At 38.9% G+C, this 14823-nt stretch overlaps 3 protein-coding genes across 5 annotated transcripts in view; 1 reads left to right on the forward strand and 2 right to left on the reverse strand.

Annotated features, from left to right (window-relative positions):
• The window catches only part of fam102bb (family with sequence similarity 102 member Bb), a 35958-nt gene extending 34091 nt beyond the window's left edge, over positions 1 to 1867 (reverse strand). For both annotated transcript variants that reach the window (XM_079688436.1, XM_079688435.1), the window contains exon 1: positions 248 to 1867. In XM_079688436.1, coding sequence (XP_079544562.1) covers positions 248 to 393 — 146 coding nt within the window. In that variant the 5' untranslated portion in view covers positions 394 to 1867. The remainder of the gene's footprint in view (positions 1 to 247) is intronic.
• Positions 1868 to 2328: 461 nt separating this feature from the next.
• LOC307043700 (mitochondrial adenyl nucleotide antiporter SLC25A24-like) lies at positions 2329 to 11852 on the forward strand. The gene is made up of 10 exons (XM_079688397.1): positions 2329 to 2823; positions 4136 to 4262; positions 4370 to 4457; positions 6005 to 6116; positions 8187 to 8345; positions 8668 to 8820; positions 9016 to 9123; positions 9434 to 9601; positions 9733 to 9883; positions 10781 to 11852. The coding sequence occupies exons 1-10, from the start codon at positions 2644 to 2646 to the stop codon at positions 10960 to 10962; spliced, it is 1428 nt and encodes a 475-aa protein (XP_079544523.1). The 5' UTR covers positions 2329 to 2643; the 3' UTR covers positions 10963 to 11852.
• Positions 11853 to 12301: 449 nt separating this feature from the next.
• LOC307043727 (transmembrane protein 69-like) lies at positions 12302 to 14812 on the reverse strand. 2 transcript variants are annotated; one of them, XM_079688464.1, is made up of 3 exons: positions 14198 to 14812; positions 13543 to 13587; positions 12302 to 13437 (listed from the first exon to the last, which is right to left on the reverse strand). In XM_079688464.1, the coding sequence occupies exons 2-3, from the start codon at positions 13585 to 13587 to the stop codon at positions 12667 to 12669; spliced, it is 816 nt and encodes a 271-aa protein (XP_079544590.1). In that variant the 5' UTR covers positions 14198 to 14812; the 3' UTR covers positions 12302 to 12666. The 2 variants fall into 2 exon arrangements, with proteins under 2 accessions (XP_079544590.1, XP_079544591.1); XM_079688465.1 differs by lacking the exon at positions 14198 to 14812 and adding an exon at positions 14090 to 14196.
• Between the last annotated feature and the right edge of the window lie 11 nt (positions 14813 to 14823).

Raw genomic sequence — 14823 nt, forward strand, 5'->3', positions numbered from 1 at the left:
TACACCAGGCGATGCCAACACGTTGTCTACAGTCCTGCTTGGTACTTGAATGCAACGTCCAAATAGGACAACTAAAAACACCGACAAGTGACTAACGTTAGCTAGTTTCTGGACATGTAGCATGTTAGCTGGTTTGCTAATAATGCATCATAGTAGGCTGCAGCTCCTCAGCTACTTTAACCTGCAGGCTACAGATAACAGGTCCAGTCAGGTTTTGCACGACTGAATTAACACCAAACACCCTCACCTAGATGACTCCTCTGAAAACCCGCCGTCCAGCAGCCGGACTTTACAGAAGAGGACACCGTTCACAAAGGGGACCGAGGAGAGCTCGTCCAGCTCAAAATCCACCTTGAACTTGAATTTCTTCTTCTTCATCATCATTAAATCCATACACTGATTCAGTACTCTTGAGAAGATGCTCAAATCTCGCCCGTCGCTGACATTACAGCCCCATTGTGTCGGAGTGTTGTGCTGTGGGAGGAGGACGTTGAAGCTGCTGGGGACAACCGTCTATGTGACATTAACGAGGCAGGGGAGAAGAGCTACTTCCTGGGGAGATTTTCCAAATAAAACATTATGCTTTCACTTGTACTTGTATACTGTGTGGTGTTTACCTGTGGTGGAAGAAGTATTCAGCTACCTTTAAATAGCATTACTAAGTGTAAAAATACTTTAACATTAAAGTTAGAAAGCAATTATTTAACGTGTGTTTCAATGTAATGGTGCAGCTGTTAAAGGTGGGTGTTTTAATCAGTTTGAATACTGTCCTTGGCTGGTGAACGATAAAGTCATATTTCAACCAATATTAGTACATTTATTGTATTACATGTTGTATCAACTATATCAATGATACAATGATACAACATGTATCAAGATGACGTGCTTTGATTCAGATTGATTCAGATTAATGATACAGTATCATTTAGCTAAACAAGGAATTAAACCTATCAAAATAATGCATAAAAGGAACAATATGTTCATATGATAAGAAGTAGAATATAAATCCATTACACTTGTGATTAAATGCACTACTCTAGAAGAGATACACTTCATCACCACTGGATTGATTACATTGCACCATAGACTGCATCTGTCTTCCTTTTATTTTGAAATAAATGAGGATGTACACGGATGGACACTGACGACAGTTGTAACTTGACTAGAGTTGGATAAAGCCCGCCTTCTCCTCAGTCGCCCCCTGGCGGTCAATCTGAGAACCAGCATCACTGATTTGACGAGAAGAAAGGTTACAACAACAAAGTGAAACCAGCTGCAGTTATGTAACATTTGTCGCCACCTCGTGGTATCTTCAAGGCACTGCAATTAAGATTTTACTCAACTGCACTTTTCACATCAGTTAATTGTAATCCTTTATTTAAAAAAAGAAAAGGAGAAAAAGATAACCATATAACATGTTTTATTTCTATTTCTTACAATTTTGTAGAACACAAACTGATACGATTGGTATATAACTGAGAGAAAAAGAATAAGTATATGAATAAATGCATACATAAGTAATGATTATAACAATAATTATATGCTGGTTGATAACATGATCAAACCATTAATTGACCATACTAGTGTTTTTTTTTTGGTTAAATATTTGTTTTAAGATTTCTGTGTACGTATAGGCTCACATGGAGGTGGCTAAAACTGCATTTCACTGTGCAATCCTGGATTATATAATGACTATAAAGCCTTGAATATTCAAAAGATAAAAAATGTGAAAATATAACCTGCATAAACTTGAATAGTTAGACATAGGTAGGCTATATAGCTACCATGTACATTGCTATTCCAAAACCACGTTTAGTGCAGAACATTAGTTTGTAAAAATCTTCGATTGATAATCAGAATGTGGGATTTTTCTGAAATGCAATCTTAAAGTGGCTGTGGGATATGGACTCCTCCTCCCCCATCTCTTCCTCTCTTAGCCCCAATTAAAAACGTTTGGGGATATGTTGCCAGGGCCAGCTGCCGGATTCCTGTGTGTATGACTCACTGAACTGAACCAGACTGCCCGCATCGCCTGCAGTACTCTCTAGGGCAAGGACCATACCCGTAGGCTAATATATTTATGAATATCCATATTTGCGTGTGCGTGGATGTTACGCTGCAAACCACAACAAACGATTACTTAAGTTTGGAAAAAGCATAACATAACACATTGGGGAAAGGAATAAAGTACTATAAAATAAGCTAGCCTATCTCACGTTTTTCTTGGTGTTTGCACTCGTTCATGTAAACATATGCCTTGAACTATTATATTTAGTGAGGGTTTTCCCGCTGAAGGGTGTGTCTCTTTAGTGTGTGTGTACGCAGTAAAGGAGGAGGTCTTCTCGGACAAACTAAACCCGAGTGTCGCCACCCTTCTGCTGCCAACCTACCTCATCTGCAAAAAGCCTTCCGTAAATATATCATAACAAATACATACCGTATTCTTTACCCTCCGACTTATGCGGACTTTTGTTTACGACTCGGTCTGCGAGCTGCACTGCGGAAATCTCTCTGAAATAACACGGGACGATCCTACAGCTTCAAACCAGAAGTGCAAGTTCCAGGAATCGGGTTGTGTGTGTTTCCACAGCAGAAGTTTAATTTGGCGTCTGTGTGGAGCCTGTTTTCATACTCAGTTCAACAATGTATCAAATCGTAAGGAAGCTGTTTTTCACGGACTGTCAGTGTGCTGAAGATGCGTCGAAAACGTACGATGATCTGTTCGCCAAGCTGGACACCAACAAGGATGGGAAGGTGGATGTGTCTGAGCTGAAAGCAGGCCTGGCCGCTATGGGCATCAAGACTGGGAAAGGAGCAGCTCAGGTAGAGCCACAGACACAGTAAACGGCATATATTTAGGCCTAATAGGGAGAGACAGTTGGCAGAAATACTTTATGTAGTACTGCATTCCTAACAGACTGCAAATATGTTCTAGTCACCTCAAGTAACCTTAAGAAAATAAGGCCTCAGTGATAGATTTACTGCTAAATATTACAGATATATTGTACTTCATTATTTGTTATACTTCAGGACTGCAGCTAGCAACTATATGTAATTGTTTCACTGTGTAATGTGTTGATTGTGTTTTACATTATTTGAGTAATCTTTTAGTATGCAAAATATAAATAAAGGGGTTGCACTTATTGTAAGAGAGTTTCAGAGCCTCAATGTCAGTCTTATTGTCTACAGGAATTTCTCTTCCTTCCCCCAAAAAATAACAAATCACCTGGAGCACACATTTTTCTAAACAATCTAGTTTTTCTACAACAATAACAGCATGCGCTGGCTGGTAAAGAGCTGGGAGGGAGATGACATGGCGCAACACAATCTTTGACACTGTCTCATGGTTCAAACTGGGTGCAGGTGAGCTTTTATTGTGGGTTTGGGCTAGGAAGGTCCCACCTTTGCTGATCAAATACATTCCTTACGCTCATCAGTGGGTCTGATAACGGTATGAGTATGAGTCAGGGAAAAGAAGGAGAGGTAACTGCTGTCTGTGGCCAGGTGTTGTAAAACAGGAGCTCTCTCTATCCATGCTAATCGTATGATAAAAGGTAATAAACCTGCGCACTACGAGAGGTTCCTTTTAGTTTCAGGAGGTGACTGGTGGACAGTCACTAGTGATACTTGATCTTCCATACTTTGGAATTTGATCTATCTATTCATTTATTTCTAAAGCTCATAACACACTTTGACTTTTGAGACCATTTAATAGTAACAATAAATGCCAGGTTTAAGTTTATCATCTGAGGAACATAATCATGACTTAGTACAAAACTGTACAACATGTTGCAACCCAAGTAACAAACAGTGTTGCAAAACCAAAATAAATTATGTTTTGATATCAAACAGTCTTTCTACAAGCAAGGATAGTCTTTTCATGTACATCATTCTTTGAACAATGAATAAAAAGTGAACCATTTCAGTTGTAAATGAATAAAAGCAGGAAGTATCGATTGAATGGAGATGTTAGTCTGCCACCAACTGTCTGATAGAAGCAGCTGCTGTATAACAAGGAGGCGGCAGGATTTAGCAAAGCCTCTCCCTCCACCCAGTGAAGGGTTCAGAAAGCCGACAGACTCTGAAACTGCTTTACAGGAGAAACATGATTTCTAATATTCTTTGTTTTCTTTAGAAAATTGTTTCCTCTGGAGACCAAGACAAAGATGACGGTCTCGACTTCAACGAGTTCTCCAACTATCTAAAGGAACACGAGAAGAAGTTACGACTTACCTTCAAAAGCTTGGACAAAAACAATGACGGTATGGGGTTGTTATCTAATCGAGCAACGTTTTAACAAATGTGGAAAAGATAACGTAAAAGCTGATATAAATTATGGAATTTTTAAATTAGTTTTTATTTTCAACAGGTCGAATTGACTTTTTGGAGATAAAGCAGTCCCTAGCCGATATGGGAATGGACATCAGCAAAGATGAGGCGCAGAAGATCCTGAACAGGTATTATTACTGCTCACTATGTAGCTACTGTTAATTTAGGAAGTTCAATACAGTACCATGTGCTCTAAAGAGTTAATTGAACCTTAATTGCCACTTCCGAGAAAAAAAGGCTCTTATGTTCCTCTTACTTGAGGATCCAAGAAATACTACATGTACCCAAACTAAAAGTTAAAGAGATATATTTGGTGAAGAACAGTGTAAGACACTGATAACAGGTTCGGGCCGGCTGACGGCACATGATAAAGAGCTGGCAACATGTCCGACTGTGTTGAAGAACATATCAGCACATGTAGGAATAACATCATTAATGAGAGAGTTTTTTCTTAACTTTGATTACACAATTGTGCCTAAAATTGCTTCTGTTAGCTTCTTCACTTTGGTTGTAAAACAAAGGTATTGTCCAGATGAGAGCAAAACATGTTATGTGTCATATAAAGGCAGAGCTATGTAAATGTGATGCTAAAACACTGTTCATTTGGTTATCATTGTCTTTCAAAAAGATACAGTATTTGCAATGCAATCATATGTTTTGCACTTACAATATTTAATACACCCTGTTAAACCCTTCATATTGTTCTTTGCTTTGCAAGTTAGGCTGGGTTTATGCAATGAGCTTTAGTTTAGTTTGGTTCTGTATTTGCATAAACACAGAAGCAGCAAAAATGCATGATCTGGACAGTGAGGCCTAGAAAGAGAAGTAAAGCAGGATGTGCATGACAGTGAATCTCACAGAAAGATAGTTTGAAAACCACAGAAATGAGTCAGATGAGTGTGCCAGCCAGCAGAATTGATTTAGAGTAACATTTGATAAAAGATGAACATTTAAATCAAACAAGGACATTCATTGATTACAGAAGAGACTGAAGGAGACACATGGTTTCCTTGTTTTTTTATTCATTTGTCAGCTATACAAAAATAATCCGCCATATTGTGTAATGCCATTTTTACAGTTATAATTCTTGTTGGTATGCATGACTTCAATTTTCATAACCTGTGACCTATTTCTTGTTTGCATGATCCCTTGCCGCTATATGTTTCCATTAGGCTTTTGCCTCTGTCTCCCTCTATCTCTGACTTGTGATGTAATATATATATATATATATATATTATAATTGTGCATTACTGGATAACATTCACATTTTGTTTGCAATGTTTCTTTACATTCTTGTTGTTCCAGATTGAGTGTCAGTGTGTCAGAATGTGTATTGCTGTTTTAGGTGCTGAGCATCACATAGCAGCCAACAGTTAGAGGCCTTCATGTCATGTGACTCCTCTATCCCTCTCTCTACTCACTTCCTTTCAGCTCTCTGCTACACTGTATCTAATGAAAGAGGCAAACACATCTGTTAATGAAGGTCAACCAACATAAATATTTTTAAGATAAATTAGATTTACCGTTAAAACCCTAATTGGCAGTGTTTGCTTCTGTGCCTCCATTAGATGTCCCTAGTGACTTAAGTTTTGTATTTTCTGATTTTCAATAAAAACTGCATACATGGTGAAAACAATTCAAATGAATCTTCTGCTCCTTCTTCTTTGTTGTACAGTATTGATGTGGATGGCACCATGACTTTGGACTGGAATGAATGGAGGGAGCATTTCCTGTTTAACACAGCCACCAACCTACAGGAGATTATCCGCTACTGGAAGCACTCCACGGTAAGAGAGAGAGAGAGAGTGTGTGTGTGTGTGTGTGTGTGTGTGTGTGTGTGTGTGTGTGTGTGTGTGTGTGTGTGTGTGTGTGTGTGTGTGTGTGTGTGTGTGTGTGTGTGTGTGTGTGTGTGTGTGTGTGTGTGTGTGTGTGTGTGTGTGTGTGTGTGTGTGTGTGTGTGTGTGTGTGTGTGTGTGTGTGTGTGTGTGTGTGTGTGTGTGTGTGTGTGTGTGTGTGTGTGTGTGTGTGTGCACAAAAAGGGAAATTGTAAGAGAGAGTTGTCAGATGATGCTGGATTCGGGCCACACCTTGGCAACAGATCAGTAGTAACTTTAATTAGAGGTGAGAAAAGGAGCAAAGGAGGTTGAGATAGAATATTGAATTGTCGTGATGACATTTTCTTGGAAAAAAGGTTGTTGTTTTACGTGTCAATTTATACAAGATAAGATAATCCTTTATAAAACTGCATAGGGAAATTCAGGTGTCAAACTTATTGAGAACATTCTCGTCCTGTTCCAGACATTTTTATTATTATCACATTATTTATACAATATCACACTATTTGAGATGTCTGGCTTTATAGAAACCATCTGGTACTATGGTTGCATGTCTGAGTCGCCGTCAGCTCGAGTCAATGGCCGACTAATCTCTGACGTTTGGTTCCTCAGTTCACCCACACAGACCTCAGAGGTTAAATAAACCTATGGCTGCTAAATTGAGGCGGAGATAAGCCTATTTTCAGGAGGATTATCTTGTCCGTCGGTTGGGACAGGTCACTGAGAGAGGAAGTGAGTCAAGAACAGGACATGAGCGAGGTCGCTGAGATGAAGCTTCGGTGAGACGGGAGCAGTGGCTGGTAACGTCTATGGCACTGAGAGCGTCCCACCATCTCGATTGTTACCGGCCATTCGGGATTCAGCATTTAAATCAATTTATGAGGGTTGTGTAAAGGATCCTGAGAAACAGGGTTTAGGAGGAAGCTTGTGCAAGACTGGGACTATATTGCGGCGGATCAGCATCTTAATCGAAGGCCTGGAAAGCCATGGCTCTGCTGCACCGACAGCAGCAGGAGCAGCAGGGAGAGCAGCAGGGAAACTGGTTTTTCATCAGTTTAGAAGATGATGGGGGGATCTATGAGGTGGAGGTGGACATGGTGGGTTTGTGTTTGAGTGTGAAAGCCATTGGTTGTCAAAAAATGTTTCTATGGATTAGCTCTTCCGAGAATTGTCAGACGGTTTTAGCTTCTCACAGATACTGAAATATTTGGCCCATTAATTACGAGAAATTGGGATAATTATGTGTAGGCGCTTCAATGTTGCTCTTTGTCCACTAGGGAGCGCTCTCAGGTTTGTCCAATACAAATCTTTTACACAAAATCTAGATTAATGTTAGGGTTCTTTATCTTAAATCCTTCCTTAGTTCATTAGTTTGTATGTAAGCTATTTCCATTTTCTACACTTTGGGGGGAATTCTTTTTACCACCTGCACCATTGTGATGCAAATAGACATATTATAATGTCAGTTTTTAGTTGGGACTGGAACATAATAGGTTTCATCTATTTCCGATCGGATCATGCGGCATTCCTCAAAATACTAAGTCTGAAATAAACATAAAATTATAATATTACCAAAGCTATATTTTCCAGGTTCTTTGCTGGAATTTTACTCTCCTATATAAAAAAACACTTTAATCTAATTGTACCGAAACAACAATTATAAAGTGGCATGCAATGACGTCATTGATCTCACAGCATGGATCTGAAGTTATATAAGACTTCAGATAAGGACGTGCAGTTTGGCCAGTACTGCCGGGAATTAAGTTCAAAGCCAAGCTGCTAATTGTGAGGTGAAACTGTGCGATTAACCTACGATTAATCTGAGAAGTAAACGTTCATACGGTAGGTTTGAAATAACTTTTGAAACAAAACAAAGCTCTGAGGAAAACCCTAAATTCTAATTCTGCTACACATTCATGTTTTGGCATGAATCTGTGAGCGTTAACTCGCTCCTTGTTAATGTTAAGAAACTGAACTCACAGTTTAAACAGCATTTCAGTGATATGAATATGATGTGTGTAGGTGCTGGACATTGGGGACGGCCTCTCCATCCCAGATGAGTTCACAGAGGAAGAGAAGACGACCGGCATGTGGTGGAAGCAGCTGTCAGCGGGGGCCATGGCTGGAGCCGTGTCCCGCACAGGAACCGCCCCGCTGGACAGGATGAAGGTGTTCATGCAGGTGGGTCAAACGTTTTTTCTGTCATGTAAAATGAATATATGTTTTATTTATACATTTATTTTAATATATATTTAACAAAACCATATTTACTCAACAGTTGTAATAGGTGTATATATGCTGAGCTATCATAATGATCAAATTGAAAAAAATCTAAACAGTGAAAAAAGTGATAATTCATAATTCCCCTCATTTAGGGGGTTTAACTGTTTGTAATTGTTTTTGATGTAGCCTAAAGTATAAAACCTTTAACACTACATACTGTTAATGTACTTAATTTGGAAAGTGGTGACCTACAGTGCAATGTGTGTTGTGTAATGTACAGGTGCATTCTACCAAGAGCAACAAAATCAGCCTTGTTGGTGGTTTTAAGCAAATGTTAAAAGAAGGAGGCGTGGCGTCTCTGTGGAGAGGAAACGGTATCAACGTGCTGAAGATTGCCCCTGAGACGGCCATTAAGTTTATGGCCTATGAGAAGGTAAACACAAACTGAACACAATACCTTCGGCAGGATGTCGCTGTAGATGTAACTTTTGAATGTCAAAGATCCTTATATTCGTGTATGTGGCATTGTATCAAGACTCCCTCAGAAGCAATTTCAGCTAAAGTGTATTACTTCTGACAATAACAAGCATCTGTATTCATTGAGTTTTCATGCATCACTCGTCATTAGTTCAAGAAGATGCTGTCCAGTGAACCAGGAAAGGTCAAGACCCACGAGAGGTTCATGGCTGGATCGCTGGCTGGAGCCACAGCACAGACTGTCATTTACCCCATGGAGGTAACACCTGTGTTCATTCTTTGTTTCATATCAGAGTGTTAATAGTTAGATCAAACTGATTTTTGAATCCCTTTGATGATAATAGTTATTTATTTTGTTAGGTCTAAATTGTCCTCTGAGCATAATTTTCCTCCTGCAGTTTCCTTCCTTTTTAAAAAAAAACATAATGTTTCAAAATCTAATTAATAAATTGTTCAGCTACAATCAGACTGAAAGCTTCCGCTCCTATTGTTATCCTTGGTGGCTACAAAACGTTAGTAGCAGTGTTGTCATGTAAACAAGGCTTGACTGATAATCTTCGTCCCTGCAGGTGATGAAAACCCGCCTGACCCTGAGGAAGACCGGACAGTACACAGGAATGTCGGACTGTGCCAAGAAGATCCTGAGGAAGGAGGGAGTGAAGGCCTTTTACAAGGGCTATGTTCCCAATCTTATAGGTATCATCCCCTACGCTGGCATTGATCTGGCGGTCTACGAGGTTCGTGGAAAATGAAGATACAAAACTCTTCTTACAACATCATCTGTCATTAAAAGCACTTTTCCTTTTTTGGATTTTGTGAAAATAACAATAGTCCTTTCTTAAACACAAACACTTCCTTCTCCCACCAGAGCTTGAAGAACTTCTGGTTGGCCCACTACGCCAAAGATTCAGCCAACCCCGGCATCCTGGTGCTGCTCGGCTGCGGGACCTTATCCAGCACGTGTGGCCAGCTGGCCAGCTACCCCCTGGCTCTGATCCGCACCAGGATGCAGGCACAAGGTAAAGAAAACCGAATCCCATTCAAAATTCTGTCAAATGTTTCTTTAGAGCTACTGGTATTTACCAAGTCTTGCCGTGATCTTACCCAGAAATGATTTCAATGATCGCACAGTTGTTGGATTATTTTCAATACAAATTAAAACAATACATAAATAATTTGACCAGTACATGTTGTTTTATTGGTAGAGAAAAAGCACTGCACTACTTTAGCTAAAGTAAAGATTGGGTATATTAACTAAATATGTCAGCCTGTATTCAAATATTTTAATTAGCTACATGGCTATTTGTATGTGAAGTTTACTTCCTTGCATCTTTACAGTTGTGGGTTACTCAAATCACTTTCATATTGCCATTTTCCAGTTCTTAGCATGAAGCTAAAATAAACAAAAAGCCAGATATTTCCCTTCTGCTGTAATTAATGGAGGCTAAAAACCATAGCATAGTGAACATTAGAATTGCATTCATCAAGTGGACACAAACACAACTCTGAATATTTGCTAATGTTGCTTCGTATATATATTGGACGTCTAATATTAAATAAAAGGTTTGCCATGTCAACTTTATAAGGTGTTAATACAAATGTATGTCAATGATATACTTACAGTTTTTTCTGCTGCCCACAAGTGGTCAAAACTAGTTATCGCAGCTTAATCCAAGGGTTCTTTACTTTCTACGAATGGCGTTTGGCACAGCAAACCTTATCACACACGATATGGGTTCTATGGTGGCTGATGGTAAAGTTAATGGAAGAAAAACATGAGCATTACCTGTGTGGACACTCGAGGTAAAATAAGAGCTTCATGGGAAGGTGCATACACTTCACACTCTCTTTTACCAAAATCCAGCTTTTATTTTTTTGTGGTGTTTCACATTTCTTACATTTATGTATTTCCTCAGCTTCTCTTGAGGGCTCAGAGCAGATGCCCATGAACCTGATGGTAAAGAAGATTCTGCAAAAGGAAGGCTTCTTTGGACTTTACCGTGGCATCCTGCCTAATTTCATGAAAGTCATACCAGCAGTCAGCATCAGCTACGTGGTGTATGAGCATATGAAGTCTAGACTAGGTATTCAAAAGTAGGCAGCAGAGTAACGTGTGTCTATGTGTGTCCTTATAAGTGTAAGAAGATTTGCAACAGTTTTTTTTAAATGTCAGATCCCGTCCATTTGAACAGATTAGGGAATCTTGTCATGTTAAGAATATGTTTATCTGTAGCTCACCAAAGTCTCAAAGTGCTGCAAGTGGAGCCGTTGTAGAAGTTTTTAAGTGATGCTGGACTTTGGCTAAACTGTCAAGCCATTCAAAAAGAAAACATAGTTTACAAACTTCTGCAGTGCTTACACAGGGCTAATCATGATTAATAAGACTTCTACAATGTTTCCCACTGTATGTTCTTTGTCCAGCCTGCGTTTACCTGCGTGCACTCACAGATTTAAGTGCACTGTCAGTGTCGGGGACCACATAGCGTTGGATATTAAGAATCAAAAAACTAAAGATTTGGTTTTTTGAAGACATTTAGTTTGTTTCATTGTTTTTTTAAATGGCAATGTTTTTGTATCTGTCACTTTAAGTTCGTATCCTTTTTATGTCATTTCCCCTAATATGTTACCGAAAGGCACACTTGCTCATTTGGGTTAACACTTTTATTTCTATCTTTATCAAAGGTAGTGGAAAATTGGCGCATTTCACTTCACTTTCAGGGTGAGAGTGGGGAGTTTTTTCACTAAGAATCTGAGGGGAACTTTTGAAGTGCAATACTGTATGTACACTAGGATGATTCTCAGGCTCGTATGTTTGATATTTCATTTTGTGGGAAATATTGAGAGGGAATGTAATGTGCCTTAAGTGCTTTTTCTCAGATATCTGTGGACCTCCACCCCCCTTCATTTTTGCCTTGCCTTTCTTTTCAAATTTGGTTCATTAGATACTGGTGTTTACATTAATAAAGACAATTGAATATAAAAACTAAATTCGTTGTCAGTCTTCTATCAAATGTATTGTAATGATTACACTTTATGCTAATCATATTTATGGCACGACATATCGAGGCAAGCGTAGTGGTGATATCAAAACATATTAAGTCTGATAACTTGTATTGTAAACCCAGATGGACTCAAGGTGTTGAGAGTCTGACCCCTGAGGCTTTAAGTACAGATTACTCAACTGGTAATAGCATTTTCCCAGTGATGTCAATACTCCTGACTTTAGCCGTCTGATCCTGGCAACGTAAAAGGACACAGTAACAGCAGCTCAGCTGATTTGTAGCATTGCTCTAATGAAGTGTGACTTTTTTCTTATCATAAAAAAAGATCTTTGCCTGTTCCAGAAAATTGACAATTTTAAGGAGTCTGTTTTGGTTCTCACTTTTTAGACTATAAAATGCTATAAGGAGCACAAAAAAAGTACAAATACCATCATATTTCGGATGACAAAAGTGCATTTATTTAACGTTCATTGACCTTCAACATTGTATTTTCTTCAGTTATTTTATTGTGTGGCATTTACTGATTTGGGGCGACTCTTAGTAGTAGTTTCAAAATGCAAAAATGTATTTAATCTGAATGATTTTAAACATTGTACACTAACCAATAACGTCTACATAGAGGGTACGTCTTGATAATATTCTGCTTTTACAGAAGCCAGTTTAGCAGGATCTATAAAATACACAATTGTGGTATCTGAAGGCCTGAGATTAGGACAGAAAAACTCCAATATCAAGGACGAGAAATATGACCACCAAATTGAGAACATGGTGGCCAAATAGTTTCTATATTTGCATAATATTTAATCTGAGAATAGTTTTTTTTCTGGATATATTTCATTAATTAGAATTGTACCCAGAAAAGAAAAAAATGCCACGATGGTCAGGACAACGCGCAGGGCTTTGAACCAGCTGGGGTAAGTGGGCAGCAGAGCCAGATCATAATGCAGCGCTATTCCTAGCCCCATGATAACCATGGTGGCTGCAGGAACAATGCTGTCGCTCATCATCATGGACACACAGGCCAACAGCGAGGGAACCACACTGTTGGACAGATTTATCCAGTCAGGTTTGGCTGGGCTACTCTCAGGAAGAGCAAATCCCCAGCGAGCCCCGCCCACGAAGGAAAGGATGGAGGCGCCGTAAGCTAATTGAGCATAAGCCAACTCTGGATAGTAGTTCTCAGTCACAGCCATGAGCAGAGTGGGCGCGACAAAGGGGAGAAGCCCTGCAAACCCAAGGTATAAGGCAGGTTTGGGACCCTTCCACAAGTCCTTCATGTCATAGCGCAGCAGATCCAGCTCTTTGGGAGGTTCTGGTAGCTGGGGGCGCTTCTTCAGCCTCACTGCAGAGGAGTGGAAATGCTGGTTCCTCACAATAGATGGAGCTGCATGTGTCTGGGTCCTTTGGAAGAACTCAATCCTCCTGGAGCTGAGGACAGAGGAAGATTTGGCTCCTCTGTCGTCTCTTGCTGTTGAGGCCCAGCAGGTCTGCAGGGAGCTGGATCCACCACCAGAGGCTCCGGGGAGGACTGATGTCCAGCATCTCTGTGCAGGACCTGCCCAATGCAATACCTAAAGATAAGACATTTATGTTAAGATTACATATGATTCACCTATAATGATACATTAAATAAACATAAGCAAACAAGCTTTTGAAAATCATAAATGGTTTCTTACCTGCTTGGCTGCAAAGGTGCTTCTTTTAAATATAACAGAGAGCATCTGATGTAAAAAGTAAACAGATATTTGGTTAGACAGCAAAGCCACTCAAAGCCTAAACAAAGACTCAAATGGAATTTAAAGTATGAATACAATATACACTGTTTCACTGTTGATATGCTTTCGATAATGTGTTATATCTATTACATTTAATTTTTTTAATCACACACTTTATTATGATTGGCATTACCAAAAATTGTGTTTTTATGGTATTTAGATTGGACCACAAATGTCAATAGCTATTATTACTATTATAAATATTGTTGATATAAGAATGTTGATACGATAGATGCAAAGCGTATTTTTGTATAGCTGCAGTCTACTGTTTTCTAGTAAAGGTAAATACAAAAGAACATATTTAATCCTCTAATGACTGAATTTGGCATATAGAAATCACAGCTATCGACATGTGTTTCCCTACCCAAATACATTTTCGGAAACAACTGTCCAAATGTAGAATATGATCTAAAATACAGATCTACTCAGAAACCAGTCTGTCCTTCACCTGTTCATCTTCCTCTCTCAGATACACTAACGTTACACCACTGGAGCCTGCCTTAGCACGTAGCTAACAATTTAAGCTACATTCACGAAACAAAGATCATAAAATTACCTCTGTTTTAAATCGAAAGCATCATAATCTACTGTTATTTATTCCTGGGGTCACTCAGAAGGTAGTAGTGGATCCAGTGGAACCAGTGGAACACGTTGGTACGCGGCTTATTCCTTCCGTGTTTCACAAGAGGCGTCCCGGAACTACAGTTCCGACACAACAAGGAGAGCACTGTATTATATAATTAGTTTCGAACTGTACGCGTTATATATTTTTTGTAGGTGTTAATTAAATATAAATTAACTTCTGAACTTGTTCGAATTCATAAACATTGGGCAATTACGGATTATACTGAAGTCATAATGGAATTCCCCATAATAACTCCCCCACCTCTACAGACATAAAAAAGAAAGTATATGTATCAACATTTTAGTTCTTTAATTTTTCCAATTTAATATGTATTTTTGATTTGATTTTCTGCAGGCTTTAGGTAAAAAAAAGGGGGATGTCTTTATAGGACAATAATACACTGTACAACTTAACAAACTGAACTTTATATATAAAGTGCTTTGCCAAGTATTATTACTACAATGGACAAATGCAAAATACTCCTGTTTTTATTTGATGTTATTGCTTTTTATATTTAATATTAATACTGGTATGAAAAATCAGCAGTTTTCAAAAAA

The sequence above is a fragment of the Notothenia rossii genome, assembly GCF_949606895.1.
Source record: "Notothenia rossii genome assembly, chromosome: 1".
NCBI lineage: Eukaryota > Metazoa > Chordata > Actinopteri > Perciformes > Nototheniidae > Notothenia > Notothenia rossii.